This window comes from Schistocerca cancellata, chromosome 7 (genome assembly GCF_023864275.1).
Source record: "Schistocerca cancellata isolate TAMUIC-IGC-003103 chromosome 7, iqSchCanc2.1, whole genome shotgun sequence".
Lineage (NCBI taxonomy): Eukaryota > Metazoa > Arthropoda > Insecta > Orthoptera > Acrididae > Schistocerca > Schistocerca cancellata.
Genome location: NC_064632.1, coordinates 357,808,152 through 357,825,266, shown reverse-complemented (window position 1 = coordinate 357,825,266; position 17,115 = coordinate 357,808,152). Strand labels below are relative to the sequence as shown.

Below are 17,115 nucleotides of genomic sequence, written 5' to 3'. Positions count from 1 at the left end.
GAACTGCGTGTAATTGATTTGTGTTACCTCTTTGCCGTAACATTAATTAATCAAGAGTAATAAAGCAAGAATGACAACTAATATTGACAGCAAAAAGATGTTTCTTTCAGTTTCAAGTATCTGTAAAATGAAATTTATCTGTAGTTCTGTTTTAAAACAAGTAAATCATCTCTTCATCTCCCTTCCAGGAACATTGCCGCAAGTATTACAAAGCACAGGAAGCTTTCCTCCCTTGGTTGTCACAGGCAGAGACCAAGCTGGAGGCTTTGGCACCAGCCTCATTTAAGCGCAAAGACATAGAACGTCAACTTAAAGATCTTTCCGCCTTCCGTAATGAAGTATGGAAACGTTCTGGAGAATTTGAAAATAACCGTACCCTTGGTGACACTTTTGTAGCTGCGTGTGATATTGATAAAGATGTTGTTAAAGGGGAGCTAGCACAGATGAAGAAGAGATGGGATCGTCTGAATAATGGTGAGTGGACTTGGTATTCCTATCTACCAGCGCTTTCCCGTTTGGTAAGTCATGGAATCTTTGTTTTTAATATATTTTTCCCATGTGGAATGTTTCTTTCTATTTTGAAAATGTCTGCTTGTGTCTATGTATGTGCGGATGGATGTGTGTGTGTGTGTGTGTGTGTGTGTGTGTGTGTGTGTGTGTGTGTGTGTGCGCGCGCGAGTGTATACCTGTCCTTTTTTCTTCCTAAGGTAAGTCTTTCCGCTCCCAGGATTGGAATGACTCCTTACCCTCTCCTTTAAAACCCACATCCTTTCGTCTTTCCCTCTCCTTCCCTCTTCCTGATGAAGCAACTGTTTGTTGCGAAAGCTTGAATTTTGTGTGTATGTTTGTGTTTGTTTGTGTGTCTATCGACCTGCCAGCGCTTTTGTTTGGTAAGTCTCATCATCTTTGTTTTTATATCTATGAGGCTGATTACCAAGCCCCCACAGAACGCATCTCTGCCTACGTAGATCAACACCTTCAACCCATTACATGCAGCCTCCCATCCTTCATAAAAGACACTAACCACTTTCTCGAACGCCTGGAATCCCTACCCAGTCTGTTACCCCCGGAAACCATCCTTGTAACCATTGATGCCACTTCCTTATACACAAATATTCCGCATGTCCAGGGCCTTGCTGCGATGGAGCACTTCCTTTCACGCCGATCACCTGCCACCCTACCTAAAACCTCTTTCCTCATTACCTTAGCCAGCTTCATCCTGACCCACAACTTCTTCACTTTCGAAGGCCAGACATACCAACAATTAAAGGGAACAGCCATGGGTACCAGGATGGCCCCCTCATACGCCAACCTATTCATGGGTCGCTTAGAGGAAGCCTTCTTGGTTACCCAGCCTGCCAACCCAAAGTTTGGTACAGATTTATTGATGACATCTTCATGATCTGGACTCACAGTGAAGAAGAACTCCACAATTTCCTCTCCAACCTCAACTCCTTTGGTTCCATCAGATTCACCTGGTCCTACTCCAAATCCCATGCCACTTTCCTTGACGTTGACCTCCACCTGTCCAATGGCCAGCTTCACACGTCCGTCCACATCAAACCCACCAACAAGCAACAGTACCTCCATTATGACAGTTGCCACCCATTCCACATCAAACAGTCCCTTCCCTACAGCCTAGGTCTTCGTGGCAAACGAATCTGCTCCAGTCCGGAATCCTTGAACCATTACACCAACAACCTGAAAACAGCTTTTGCATCCCGTAACTACCCTCCCGACCTGGTACAGAAGCAAATAACCAGAGCCACTTCCTCATCTCCTCAAACCCGGAACCTCCCACAGAAGAACCCCAAAAGTGCCCCACTTGTGACAGGATACTTTCCGGGACTGGATCAGACTCTGAATGTGGCTCTCCAGCAGGTATACGACTTCCTCAAATTCTGCCCTGAAATGAGATCCATCCTTCATGAAATCCTCCCCACTCCACCAAGAGTGTCTTTCCGCTGTCCACCTAACCTTCGTAACCTCTTAGTTCATCCCTATGAAATCCCCAAACCACCTTCCCTACCCTCTGACTCCTACCCTTGTAACTGCCCCCGGTGTAAAACCTGTCCCATGCACCCTCCCACCACCATCTACTCCAGTCCTGTAACCCAGAAGGTGTACACGATCAAAGGCAGAGCCACGTGTGAAAGCACCCACGTGATTTACCAACTGACCTGCCTACATTGTGAATCCTTCTATGTGGGAATGACCAGCAACAAACTGTCCATTCACATGAATGGACACCGGCAGACAGTGCTTGTTGGTAATGAGGATCACCCTGTGGCTAAACATGCCTTGGTGCACGGCCAGCACATCTTGGCACAGTGTTACACCGTCCGGGTTATCTGGATACTTCCCACTAACACCAACCTGTCAGAACTCCGGAGATGGGAACTTGCCCTTCAGCATATCCTCTCTTCTCGCTATCCGCCTGGCCTCAATCTCCGCTAATTTCTAATTTCAATTTGCTGCTGCTCATACCTCACCTGTCTTTCAACAACATCTTTGCCTCTGTACTTCCGCCTCTACTGACATCTCTGCCCAAACTCTTTGCCTTTACAAATGTCTGCTTGTGTCTGTGTATGTGCGGATGGATATGTGTGTGTGTGCGCACGCGAGTGTATACCTGTCCTTTTTTCCCCCTAAGGTAAGTCTTTCCGCTCCCAGGATTGGAATGACTCCTTACCCTCTCCCTTAAAACCCACATCCTTTCGTCTTTCCCTCTCTTTCCCTCTTTCCTGACGAAGCAGCCGTTGGTTGCGAAAGCTAGAATTTTGTGTGTATGTTTGTGTTTGTTTGTGTGTCTATTGACCTGCCAGCACTTTGTTTGGTAAGTCTCATCATCTTTGTTTTTAGATATATTTTTCCCACACAACAAAATTCAAGCTTTCGCAACCAATGGTTGCTTCGTCAGGAAAGAGGGAAGGAGAGGGAAAGACGAAAGGATGTGGGTTTTAAGGGAGAGGGTAAGGAGTCATTGATCGCGAAAGCTTGAATTTTCTGTGTATGTTTGTGTTTACTTTACACAACCTAGTTGGACGCTCCTTCTCAGTGGCTGGAATTTTTTCTGCAAAGTGTTGTCCTAGTAGTCTGTTGCTGTGAGTTTCACTAGTTGTCTAGTGCCAAATTGGTACCTTTGTGAATTAGTCCTTCACCAATTTGTCGTAGAAAAGTGGAAAAATGGCAGCTCTTTCTTTAAGCAGGAGTCCTGGTTTCCCAGTATAAGACAAAATGCATTTGTTGCAGCCATTACAAGCATGTGGAAGAACAATTTCTTCCACCACTTCACCTGCTTCCTCCTAAATGCTTAGTAAGAAATCATTTGATCACTCCTACAACACCTGTTTTGTAAATATTGTAGTCAAGAATAGCATCTGGTTTTGATTTTACTTTGATACTTCCTTTGTATGACCAGACATGTCCGAGCTGGTCATTTTGTGCACAGTGGACAGGCATAGTAGCTTTCACTTCAAACAAAGCAGATGATTCCTCCTCATTGACACAGACTCCTACCTTTTCAGTTTTTGGAAACAATTTCATATGGTAGTTCTTTCTGGTTAGTCATGCTTGTACCTACTGCTTTTGTTTTATGTTGCCACAGAAAATCGAATACTGCTGGTGAACTATAAAGTCTTTCCAAGTAAACAGTGTGGCATTTTCCCAGGTAATCTGCTAGCAACCTCTCAAATAATGGTATTACGGAGTTGTCCTGTGTTCCTTTCCCGTCATATACCCCCAATCTAAGAACATTACCAGTTTTGAAATCCCACTCAATAAACCTTTTTTTCTCCATACTTGTCAGGTTTATTTTTTAGGTAAACCCGAAATACCACTCTTCCATGAAAACCACACATGCCTTCATCAATAGTGAGGTTTTCTAATGGGTAAAATGATTTTTGTGATTCTAATAAGAAATGATCCAGGACTGGCCTGATTTTATACGTGGAGTCATACTGAGGTTGACTTTTCGGAATGTAAGTTGCAATGTCATTCAAGTGTAGGTTTGATAATATTGCCTTGAATCTGTTTCTTGCCATAATGGAACCAGGGAAAGGGGTTGAAATAATATTGTTAGGTAGAGTTGACAGAATGTGAATTTTGATGTGACTTCTTCTTATCAGAACTTGAAAAACTGAAAAATTAAATTACTAAATATGACTTAAGTAATCATATTGAGGTAGCAATTAATAACATCTTATCTCTTTACAGAGTTACTTGAACGCACACAATCCCTCGAAGATACGTCTCGCCGACTAACAGATTTCTCTGAGAATCTAAGAGACCTGACACATTCGCTGCAACGCTGTGAAGATAGGCTAGCATCTCATGATGCACTTGGTGGTGCAGCAAAGGATCCAAAACTGCTTGATAGAATAAAGGTTGGGACTCTGAAGATTACTTTAGTGGTGTTGAAGTGAAGTTGCCTATCTACACTGTCATGTTTCTCGGAAGTGCCATCAGTGATTGGAGGTATTATTTTTATATTTCCTTTGTTTATCTCTTTCAGACCTTACGTGAGGAGACAACTGCATTACGCAAACCTCTGTCTGCTGTGCGACAACAAGCAGGTGATTTGTGTCATGAAGCAGGAGAGTTGGGAGTTGATGCATCTCATCTGCAAGATGAAGTGGATGGCATTGGGGATCGTCTTGATGATCTGCAAGCTAAACTTGATGATCGTTGCAGTGAACTTCAGTCAGCTGCAACTGCGGTCACTCAGTTTACCGTGAGTATTTCAGCAACGTGAGGGCTGAGATATTCTGATATTGCTTTTTACTTAAATTCCTCATGGGCTTCGTGTTTGTTAATCTAGGACCAAGTGAAAGGTTTGAGCCACGACTTGTCGAACCTTGAACAAGAACTAGAGAATATGAAGCCTCCTGGCCGAGATCTGAAAACAGTTCATACACAGCAAGATGAAATTGCCAAATTCATCAGAAAGGTATTAAATGCCACATACATAATTGTTCTTTCATTCTAAAGCAAATATCTCTGCTTTTACTGTGGGTTTTAAAATTAGTTTTCAGTATGTATCATGTTGATCTGCAGCTAGTGCTGAATTAAGTTTATGTATTTCAGTCTATGGACATATTATCACACAACTCTTTCTGGTACAAACTATGACATTATTACTTAAATATGGTCTTGCATTAACAATCATATAAAAATGATTGTGTACATCACACTAGAATTTATTATAAATTAGTGGCATTTTCTTCATACATTTCAGGAGTCAGAAGACTTATTCCACATTATTCATTTCTGCCTTAGTATTTTTGTTTATTCATAATCATAATTGTAAAAAATGAATTTTTAACAGCTGTCACGTGTGTCGGACAATGTGGGGGATACAGTGTCTGCCGGTGAACGCCTTGTAGATTCTGGATTTGCACCAGACACTGCAGCCACTCGGGAACAAGCTGATCTGTTACGTAGGCAATTGGCTCGGCTCGAGGAGAGAGGTCGTGCACGTGAAGAAGACTTAGCAACAACCCTTGACAGGCTTGAAACATTCTACCAGGCACATTCTGGTATCACAGAGGATATTCGACATGTAAGTGTGAAAGACAGTAAGCATTTCATGATTTTTGTATGTGAAGAGATTTCTTTTGACAAAGTAGAAGAAAGAAAGAAGGTATCAATAATGCAATTGAATAAGTGTAATTTCCCAGAACTGTTTGAATTTTCCAGCAATATATTAGTTAAGTGTGTAATATTTGTGAAATGTTGTATGAGAGTTCAGTAGGAAATAGATAAGTGGTGATAAAAGTATATAATTGGTTGTAATTTAGTGATGAAGGTTTCAAAGAGTTGCAGATTGTTCACTTAAGGTCCATAGTGATTGCTTATTGCAAATAGTTTGAAGGAAGGCCCCCAGGTCACTACAAGAAAAGCATCATACTTACATGCAAAGACACACTTAGAGTTTTTAAAGAATCCAATTTCGTTGAGTAGTTTAAAATCATTCATTCACCACTGAAGGACTCCTTTGAAAAATACAAATAAAATGATATTTACAGTCACACAGACCAGCATTGATAAGAAGTTTAAATTTTAAATTATTATCCCCAATTTTCACCTTAAATTCATCACCTTTTTTATCTTGTCTTAGTTTATTCTTTGTTCTCATTTTCACTTTATTTCTTCCAAGCCAAGCTCACATTTTTTAGTTACAAAAAGTCCTTTGTTATCAGTAATCACACCATCAGATCTCAATTTTATTTGTGTAATTTATTAATTTCATTTTTGTTCATTGGGGAAGAGGAACAAGAATAGCAAAACATGGAATTTTGAAATACCTGGATGATAAAGATGGGTTATTGTTTTTAAATCATTTTCTATATCCTGTGTTTCTCTGGAGTCAGAGATTAGAACAACTATCTTCATTTTACTTGTGTTAGGTTTGTTGCTCCTACTACTATTCCTATTGTGCGATGTGGTACATTGATTATAGACTAGGGACTCATTTACAGGAGTAGTAGGTTTTATTCTCTGACTAATCAACCCAAACTGGATTTCCAACAGGGTCTCAGAATCACTTCACTTGAGTGAGTGGACTGTTACTTCAATATGCCAGTACCTCTTCTGTCAGTGTGGTGTTAAATGTGGGTAACCTTCATGTTAAAGGTCATCCATAAATTTTAAATCATTCACTGTACTAATGCAGACATAGACAGTGACCACAAGCTGGTCCTAATGAAAAGTTCATTCAGATTCAAATGTCAGAAGAAAAAGACACAAAAAATGGAATTGGGAAGTACAAAATGTGAAAACTAAAGAACTGGCAAGGCATTATGCACAAGAAACAGACTATCTAGATAAAAATTTACAAAATGGCAGAGTAAAAGAAGACTGGGAGCAAATAAAATCTGGTATATATAAAGCAGCAGAAAAGAGGGTTGGCAGAATTAAACCCGAAATCAAGAGGAAATCGGTTGCGTTAGGTTATCGAAAACAGAAGACCATGAAAATGTAACTGATGAATTTCTTTAGGATGTGTGCAGAGATGCAGAAGAAAGTATGTGAAATGGAAGAACTGATAGTCCACAGGAAACCAGATACATTTTTTAAAAGATGTTATTTAATGCAGACATGGTTAAGAGAGGGAAAGAATACATAGTGGAACTGTATGACAGAACACCTTTAGTAGAGGATGTACCAGGAAAGGAAGAGAAAGCAAATGAAGATGACAAAGGAGACCACATTTTGCAATAAGAATTTGAGAAAGCCCTTAAAGATCTTTGGGAGAACAAAGCAATGGGTACTGATGACATTCGAGCAGAACTAATGAAGAATGTTGGTAACTGTGTGGAAATGATACTGATTAGGTCTGTCTGTAACACACGAGAAATATCAACTGACTTCAAAGAAATACTTTGTGATCTCTATTCTGGAGAAGGAGGCAACTATAAAGTGTGAACAGTACCGAACTTAATCGTAATATGACATGCACCAAGAAATCTCATAAAGATAACTCTGGGGAAGATTGAAGAGAAGTTGGAGGATATGCTGAATGAAGATTAGTTTGGATACAGGAGAGGATTAGGAACAAGGGAGGTGATTCTGGCACTGAGACTTCGTTTCGAAAAGCAAATACAGAGAAATAAACCAACTTCTATTCCTTCATAGACATAGAAAAGATATTTGAAAATGTTATCCGGTAAGAGATGTTCAGAATGCTAAAGATAGCAAGTGTAAAATACAAAAACATGGGCGTGATACTAAGTGCCTATAACAAGGAAGTGGCTGTGATTAGGCGTTTCATCAGAAACAAGGAGCAAAAATTAGAAAAGCTATGAGAGAAGGGTACACTCTTTCTTTTCTTATATTCAATGCTTGCATCTGGGAACTATAGTCTGCAAAATTACTGAAGTGAGGACAAAATTAATGGGCAGAAGATAGTCATGCTGCACGACACTGATGATATTGTTGAGAGCACAGAGACAAAAATATCTAGAGAAGGCCCTCAGCACAGTGAAAAGAATTTTTGAGGATCAATACAGTATGAGAATACACAAACAAAAGACTAAAGTGAAGATGTGTGGTACTGAAGGAGAAGATGAACCTTGAAGAATAAGAATTGGAAGGGAAGAGCTAGAAGTTATAAGAGGAATGTATTTGCTTGGGAAGCAGGGTCATAAGGGATGCTAGAAGGCAGAAAGAAGTTGTGAGTAGAATACAGCAGACTGAAATTGCATTTAATTTGAGTAAAAGAATGTACTCACCAAAAAGAATATTAGTCTGGAAATAAGGAAATGAACCACAAAAACATTTGTTTTTAATGTAATCCTACATGGGTGTGAAACTTGGACAGTTGGACACCAAGAGAGATGATGGCTAGAACCACTAGGGATTGGGTGGTTTACAAGGACGATGAAAATCATCTGGAGAGACACAGTTATGAATGAACTGGCGCAGAGAAGAGTACAGAAAACAAGGTATCTGTGGAGGCAAATCGAAACAAAAACAGCCGGTCTCGTAGGAGGTGAATGATATTGCTGCAAACCACAAACCAACCTGCCTCAGGTTTGAATACTAGAGATTGGAGAGGGGCAAGGGTGTGTGTGTGTGTGTGTGTGTGTGTGTGTGTGTGTGTGTGTGTGTGTGTGTGTGTGTGTGTGTGAACAAAGGGGGGGCTGACAGCTGGGTGGGGGAGGGATAGAAAAATCAAATGCCAGTTAAATACGTTTAAATGTTTCTTAACGCTTTTGTGAGCCCTGGGAAATATACTTACTAGTAAGTGTATTTCTTTACTTCGTTTATGGAAATATGTCTTACTGTGTCAGTATGCTCTAGTGGTGATCAATTGAACCACCTGTTGTTTGTTTGTTGTGAAATATAACTTTTAGGACCATGAGAAGTATACATCATACCAAATAATATTGATTTAAAGACCCTTTGGAAATATGCTCACAACCAAAATAATCTATCTCCGTGGTTTGGGTTATTTGTGGGTTTTGGGAAGCATACTAATTACCACCAACTTAGTGATTTTACAAAGGTTTTCGAAATTTGTCTTTCCACTTCTCGATGTTCCCACTACTATACCAGGCGTATAAAAACTGTTGCAACCATCAGTTTCTGTTCGTCATGAGATCTCTACTGTTGTCTCGTGCGAAGTCGGAACTTGGTGCTTTGTTTTTACGGGTATATTATTGTTGCTTGCATCTGTTTATTCATTTATGGTGTGGTCAACAAAGCTTTTGGGATTGTTTTCACATAGTGGTAAGTAAGCTAAAAGGAAAAAAAATAGCCTTTTTTATTTTTTTCGTGAGTAATAGCTCACAAGAGGTGAGTGGGAAATCCACTTGCCACCATACTTTAACAGCTCACAAAAGGGTCGGTGTGAGGTATATGTATCACCGTAGTTTTTATTCCTAGATCATAAAAGTAAAATTGTAAAAAACAGTATAGTCAGTTGACCATAATTCCAGTATGATACAAAAAGAAATAATTTCACTGTGTTGCTACAAAAATACACTCACATAAGAGTTAAAACTTTATTGAAACTAGGAAATTCTTCTTTAGTTTTGTTTGCAAGTTTACATTGTTATATGCAGTTTAATAAACCAGTACTGTTGCCTCTTTCTAGGTAAGTGATGAGCTTCACCATCTGAAGCCCGTTGGTTCTGAAGTTGATACCATTCGAGCTCAACAAGAAGAGTTCAGAATATTCAGAGACAAGGAAGTGGAACCATTAGCTTCCAGAATAGATGAATGCAATCGCCTGGGTCAGGGACTGATACAGTCGGCTTCTGGTGGTGTCAGTACTGTCAACTTGGAAAAGGATCTGGAAAAGATGAATGACAAATGGAATGATCTGAAAGAGAGAGTATGTCATAAAGATAAATGTACCTCCTAGTGACAAAATTTTCAGTCTCTTTTTACATAATGCTTCAAATAAAATGTGCTTGAAATTTTCAGTTGAATGAGCGTGACCGTAAACTGGATGTTGGTTTACTGCAGTCAGGGAAATTCCAGGAAGCTCTTGATGGTCTATCCAAGTGGTTAACAGATACCGAGGAAATGGTTGCAAATCAGAAACCACCATCTGCCGACTACAAAGTCGTTAAGGCACAGCTGCAAGAACAAAAGGTGCATCTTTTTATTACTTTTTTTATAGTTAATGTGCGTAATGTAATTGATATTAAACTGCTCTTTTGGAATGTTGTATTTCACATCATTATGAACTAAAAAAATCTTGTCTCCAGACGTGTTTGAGGTTTTGTGATGTACCAAGAAAGGTTTGGGTGCTGAAAATTTGAGATATTAATAAAAGATGTTAGAGAAATTAATGGTATCATCTGGAAAAAACAAATACATTTGGTTATTTGTGTAGAATTCCTGTTTCTCATCATGTGTCCTAGTACAAATAACTTGAACTTTTGGATGGAATTGTAGAATCATAGTAAATGGTGCAAAATTTGGGAACAGTGATGTGGAATTGACAAAGGTTGTGCCATTTGATAAACAGTTAGAAATTGAGGGGAATTATAATTTAGTAAACCACAAAAAAACAATATGAATCTTGTGACTCTTCAAGCTTTCCGGCAGATGTGTTGTAAATAGTTTTCACAGGTTTGCCCTTGGATCACATTGCGCAAATTCCACAACATTTCCTCAGAGCAACTGTCCAACATCTTCAGGTGGTTCAACCTTGCTGGTGGCTAGGTACAACTGACGATAGCCGCACATCGATGCCCTATTTCTAGATAACGCATGCAAAGAATGCGCAGGCGCGAAAATCGTGTGCGCTATGATCTGCAGATAGATGGTGCCTTATTCAAACTCCCTCTGTTGAAAATTGCAGAGCGGCTCTCCTGCGCGTACGCCGCATTTTCCAACAGTGTGGCCAGACGTTACTCATCAATGGCCGTACTAGACCAATGTTATGACAGGTCTCTTAGCAAAGATCTTGATTTTTCGCATTGTGATTTAATAGCAGCCAATGCAGGGTTCCAGGCTGTGCTCAGTTGGAATCCTGCATCCTTGTTGATGAGATTATCGGCTGTGTGGATATGTATTGCTCCCTTAATGATGCAATGCCAGAAAAATGATGCGGGGATAAAACTTCTGTCTTTTCATAAATCATGTGATGTCCTGTGTTCAGACAGTGTTTCGCAATTTCCGACTTTTCCGATTGACGAAGGTGTGTATGATGCTGACGTTCATCGCAGTGTTCTTGTACTGTGTGGCATGTCTGGCCTATATACACTGCCCCACATTGACAAGGAATCCTGTACACACCACATTTCTTCAGGCCAAGGTCATCCTTAACTGAACCCCAACAGGTTTCTCAGTTTTGCAGATGGTTGAAAACACATTTAATTCTGTATCTTCCAAGGACTTTTCCGATTCTTGACGACATGGCACCAAAATACAGCAAAAAGGCCAAAGTTTTGGGTGTCTTCGTATCTTAATTCTGCTCTATAGACTGAACTTGCCTGGGCCTGAATGCATTGCATATCTGTCTCTCAGAATAACAGTTTTGTTGGAACACTGTCTTCAAATGTTGCATTTCACTCGACAGGCTTTCAGGATCAGATACCACATGTGCTCTATGAAGTAACATACGTAATTCACAACACATTGTACAGGATGATGGCAGCTTGTGACCTGCAGATATATGTATCTGTAAGTGATCCGGAGGCAAACCTGTGAAAACTATTTACAACACATCTGCCGGGAAAGCTTGAAGAGTCAAAAGATTCATATCTGTATGTGTTGGCTTTCCTATGTACCAAAACATCAAGAAGAGGTAAAGTACCATCTTTTTCCACTTCCATTGTGAAGTTTATATTCAGATGGAGCAAATTCAGATGCTGAAGAAGTGTACATAGAGTATAAAGTCCATGTGGCCACACCACAAATGTATCATCCATATATCGCAGAAAACAAGAGGGTTTGGGAGTTGGCTGACTGTAGTGCTTTTTCTTCAAAGTCCTCCACAAAATAATTGCCCACCACAGGAGACAGAGGGCTTCCCACGGCGACATCACCCGTTTGTTCAAAATATTGGTCATGAAATAAGAAGTATGTGGAACTCAAACTTGTTGCTAATGATCTCCAAAGAGTCCTGTGAGGACACCTTTGTAAATAAAGACACAATAGCGAAACTTACTAACAGATCCAGTGATTGCAATCTAAGATTTTTCAGAGACCTATGAAACTCTGAAGATATTTTAACTAAATAAGATTGTTAAGTGATGAGTTTATTATTGATGAGATCTTGAATTCCAAATTATATATGCACAATGAATTTCTATTTGTTCTTCAGTTCTTGCATACATGAATTTAGTCATCCATACATGTTGTTTAAGTGGAGACAAATGCAGGTACAATTTCAATATGGAATTTATTTTTACTGTTACAGTTCCTCAAGAAAATGTTGTTGGACCGGCAAAACTCCATGTCTTCTCTGTTTGCAATGGGCAATGAAGTTGCGGCAGGTGCAGACCCAGCAGAACGGAAAGCGATAGAGGGGCAGCTACATGAGCTCATGCAGCGTTTTGATAATCTGACAGAAAATGCAACGCAGCGTATGAATGCCCTCGAACAAGCTATGGCTGTTGCAAAGGATTTCCAGGTTAGTTTGTAACTTCAACTGTGAATCGTGGTTACTGTGTAATTTTTCCTATCATATGAGAAGCATTTTTTTTTTAAATTATTTCGTGCAGAACACCTAAGCATCACTGTGGCAATGTGTTCTAATCAGAGTGTGTAACAAATGTGCTAGTTGCTGTTAAAACATCAGATTAAATAAGTTTGAATTTTGAGTCCAGCAACTTGTGTGTGGGACCAGTTTTCATGGGAAAATGCACTAAAAACAGTAGAGGAAGAGGAATTTGAAATATAATAGATTTAAGAATGGAATTGAAATATCATTAAGGAGATAATTATCTTTAATGAGAGTAAATGAATGCAACAAGCAAGTTTTAATGTGAAATCTCCCATGCAGGGAAACTAGAGTAATATCCAATAGGTGATTTGCTCTTGAGTATTGCTAGTTTGCCAGGCATTGTTATCAAACAGAGCTAAAGGAAACAATATAAGGAGATGGATAGGTTGCAATTTACCATAAAGATGACACATTAGGTTGCAGACAAGCACAATGAAAAGACTGATACACATTTAGCTTTTAAAGCTTTCTCCAGAAAAGAAAACAAACACACACACACACACACACACACACACACACACGACCATCATCTCCAGCATCTCGGACCGGTCTGGTGGAATTATTTGGCATTCTGGCCAGAGGTATCGGAGATGGTGGTCATGTGTGTGTGAAATGTGCTTGTTGTGTGTTTTCTTCTCTGAAGAAGGCTTTGGCCAAAAGCTAAGTGTGGAACAGTCTTTTTAGTGTGCTGCCTACAACTCAATGTGTCATCTGTATGGTGAGAAGCAATCTACCCTTTTCCTTATATTGCAGATCTTCTAACCTGGAGAGCGTGAACATCCCACCTGTAAGAATTTCAAACTGATAATGGAACCCTGTTATAGTGACTCAAGGAACTAGTGGAAATATTTTAAAGCTTGTATAATATAGCTTAAAAATAAAGATTTTATTCTGCCTGTTTTGTGAGTTAGTGTGTCACATGCCGAACATACATTTATTTTAAGTCCGACATTAAGATGTAATACATATTATTTTACAGGATAGGCTGGTTCCTATTGTGGAATGGTTGGACAAAACAGAAAAGAAGGTAAAAGACATGGAACTTGTGCCTACTGATGAGGAGAAAATTCAGCAGAGAATAAAGGAACATGATGTGAGTATACACATGTTTAAATCCTGTAAAACGTGTCGCGTGCCCCCCCTCCCCTCCTCCCCACCTAACACACACACACACACACACACACACACACACACACTTTGTTTTATAAATATTTGTTTTCTGTAACAAATGTAGCAACTGCTATGTATTATTATTGGAACATTATTTACATAATTTAATTTGAAATGGGAGAAAAGATTGATTTTGTTATGTTATTTACTGATAGTCATGAAGGAAACGCCTACACATTCACAGAAATACCCAAGGAAATTGCGATAAAAAGTTGAATTCACTATCAAGTAGGCTGATGGAATACCCTCTGATCACTAAATAATGTCATTACTTATGGACTCGCATGCCACTTTTGTTGCAATGACTGCTTTCTTGTGCAAGTGTAAAAATTACATGCTGTGACATGTGGAACACAATCTGTGAATCCCTGCTGTAGAGTATTTGACATTTCGTTATTTTCTTTTTGTGTCTTTCTCAGTTTTTAGTTTGAATTTTAACTGTAATTTTTGTAACATATGTTTAAAAATTAAAAAATGAGAGATTTTTCATGTCGAAACCATTGTTCATGTCTGTGAGGTTGTGCCATTGTGAAAATGCAGTGAAAAACTTAAATTGCTTTATGAATCAGCTGCAGGGAACTACAAAATAATGTGTGTCTGTCTCTTAATGGCTGTGGATGTAGCGATTTCTTATTTTGCTTTATTTAATTTCAGGCTCTTCACACTGAAATCCTTCGGCACAAGACTGATTTGTCAGAGTTGACAGATGTGGCTGGGGAACTAATGGGCTTGGTCGGGGAGGATGAAGCAGCTGGCCTTGCTGACCGGCTGCAGGCAGCAGCTGATCGTTACACTGCACTTGTTGATGCTTCTGAAGCAGTTGGTGCACTGCTGTCTCAGTCTCGCACTGGCCTAAGGCATCTTGTACTTGGTTATCAGGATCTACAGGCTTGGATGGATGGAGCAGATCAACGTCTTTCAAAGTTCCGCATTCTTGCTGTGCACACTGAGAAACTACTTGCACAGATGGAAGATCTTGCCGTAAGTATTGTGCCTAACAAGCTGATTCCTTGTGTTTAGCATATTATTTATTGAATTATAGAGATTTCCTTCTTCATATTGGTTCGTAGCTGAAAGCTGCTCAATTAAATGCAGTCGTATGAGTTGGATTGATGTGTTCGATGACCTTCAGTTGCATGTGTGCTACTGAAGACGTGTACAGCACCATAGGAGGTTTACTGTTGAAATTTCAAGAAGAGTTGGGTAATGCGTTATTTTCTTCTTCATACATCTTGTGAAGTAGCCCCAATAAGAAAATCAGAGTTATTTGAGCTTACACAGAAGTTTACAGACACTTAATTTTTGCATGTACCATTCACAATTGGGGGGTGGGTGGGGGGGAATGGCAGTGGTGCCAGAAGTACTCTCTGTCGCGTTCAGTAAAGTGGCTTTTGGAGTATAGGTGTGGATGTAGCAGCATTTTTTATACACGAGGAACACTGTGTGAGACGTGTGTTGTGCCATGTATGCTGATGAATTAAAACATTATGACCACCTGCTTAGCAGCTTATTTGTCTGTCTTTGGAATGAGATACATCACTGATTTGGTGTATCAGGAATTTGACACTTTGTTGGTAGTTTTGTGGAGATATGTGGCATTAGATGTCCATGAACAGGTAATGTAATTCATGTAAATAATGAACTGCTGATTTGAATACCCTGTGACGGCAGCCGATTGCAACCCAGATGGGTTCCACAGGATTTACATCAGGCAAACTTGATCACCGAGGCATCAACGTGAGTTCACTATAATGAACCTCAAACCACTGTGGCATGGTTCTGGTTCAGAGCAGACAGTTATACTGCTGAACATGTCATTGCCGTCAGGGAAGACATCGAGCATGAAGGGATGCAGGTGGTTTGCAGCTGTCAGCGTATCTTCGACTACTACCACAGGTCCCATGCAAGTGCAGGAGAATGTCTCCTATCGCATAATACTGCTCCCACCAGCCTGTGTCCGTGGCGCACTGAACGTTTTGAGCCGCCTTTCACCTCAACGACAGTAATTGTGGAGACGACCATCAACCTAGTGTAGCAAAAATATGATTCACCCGAAGAGCCAACATGTTTCCATTGATCAGCTGTCAAATCTCATGGCCTCATGCCCACAGTAATTATAATTCACCATTTCATTGGGTCAACATGTGAAGAGGTAGGGGCGGTCTGCTGATGATCTCAATGTTCAACAATGTATGATGAATGGTGTGCTCCGAAACACTTGAGCATGTACCAGCATTGTGCTCTTTCAACAGTGATGCCACAGATCACCATCTATCCTACTTTAGAGGGTGTCAAGCGTCCAAACCCCACATTCTGTGAAGAGTTGTGCATGTACAACCATTTAGCACCTAATGTGAGTTTACTGTCATTCTACCTCTTTATGTATGTGCTCATGACAGTAGCACTTGAATATTTGACTAGTTTTGCTGTTTTCGAGATAACGTTCACAGGCTCTGCATAATAATAATCTGCTCTTTGTCAAAGTCACTTATCTCAATGGATTACCCCATTTGCAGCTCATATCTTCACTAGGGTGATCCCCCATCCATGTCTGCTGTGCTTACATACTTTTAGTACTGCGTCATGTGCCCACAATGCCACCAGGCGGCATCCGACATCGTGGTGGGCAGCAGTCATAGTGTTAGACTTATTAGAGTGCACTTCTGTTTAAACTAAATAAAATGATGATAAAAAATATTGCAAAAATGTGATTTTTAACTAAATAAGACAACTTTGGCAATTTTTTTGAAATATCATGAAGGCAATTTCTCTGCAATATCATGGAATTTGTTATTTTCATTCATAAACAATGGTATAAATCTGAGGATGGCAATTTACCAATATTCATAATAGACACTTATTGAATTTTGAAATTTTGATTTGGCTTATTATTTTCTCAATGCTGAGGATGGTGTATAACTTTAAAATGCCAGTTCATTTCCTTCATAATTTTGTGACGCCAAAATAAACACTGAACCTGGCAAAAAAAAGCTCTGAAATTTGGAAGAAGAAAAAGAAAAGAAAAAAAAAGTCAAAATTGGAAAAATAACACCAAAGATGGAAATTTTTATACGAGCTACTCAGTATTATCTGCAAGTGAGGAATAACCTATCTTCATTTTTTTTATTGTTCCCAATCTGAAAGTTAAATTACCATTATATAAACTGTGACTAGCTATTTTTAAAAGGTAGTTAAGTGAACCTAAAAAAAACATTTTCAAATTTTTTAAAATATTTTTCCTCATTAATGCATGACAAGTG

At 39.5% G+C, this 17,115-nt stretch overlaps 1 protein-coding gene across 1 annotated transcript in view; it reads left to right on the top strand.

The window, feature by feature from the left end:
* LOC126092273 (microtubule-actin cross-linking factor 1) overlaps positions 1-17,115 on the top strand; it is a 497,641-nt gene that overhangs the window by 349,894 nt on the left and 130,632 nt on the right. Inside the window, exons 53-62 of the mRNA XM_049907790.1 lie at positions 189-474; positions 4,216-4,385; positions 4,514-4,732; positions 4,820-4,948; positions 5,327-5,560; positions 9,599-9,838; positions 9,931-10,101; positions 12,380-12,592; positions 13,665-13,778; positions 14,510-14,836. Coding sequence (XP_049763747.1) covers positions 189-474; positions 4,216-4,385; positions 4,514-4,732; positions 4,820-4,948; positions 5,327-5,560; positions 9,599-9,838; positions 9,931-10,101; positions 12,380-12,592; positions 13,665-13,778; positions 14,510-14,836 — 2,103 coding nt within the window. The remainder of the gene's footprint in view (positions 1-188; positions 475-4,215; positions 4,386-4,513; positions 4,733-4,819; positions 4,949-5,326; positions 5,561-9,598; positions 9,839-9,930; positions 10,102-12,379; positions 12,593-13,664; positions 13,779-14,509; positions 14,837-17,115) is intronic.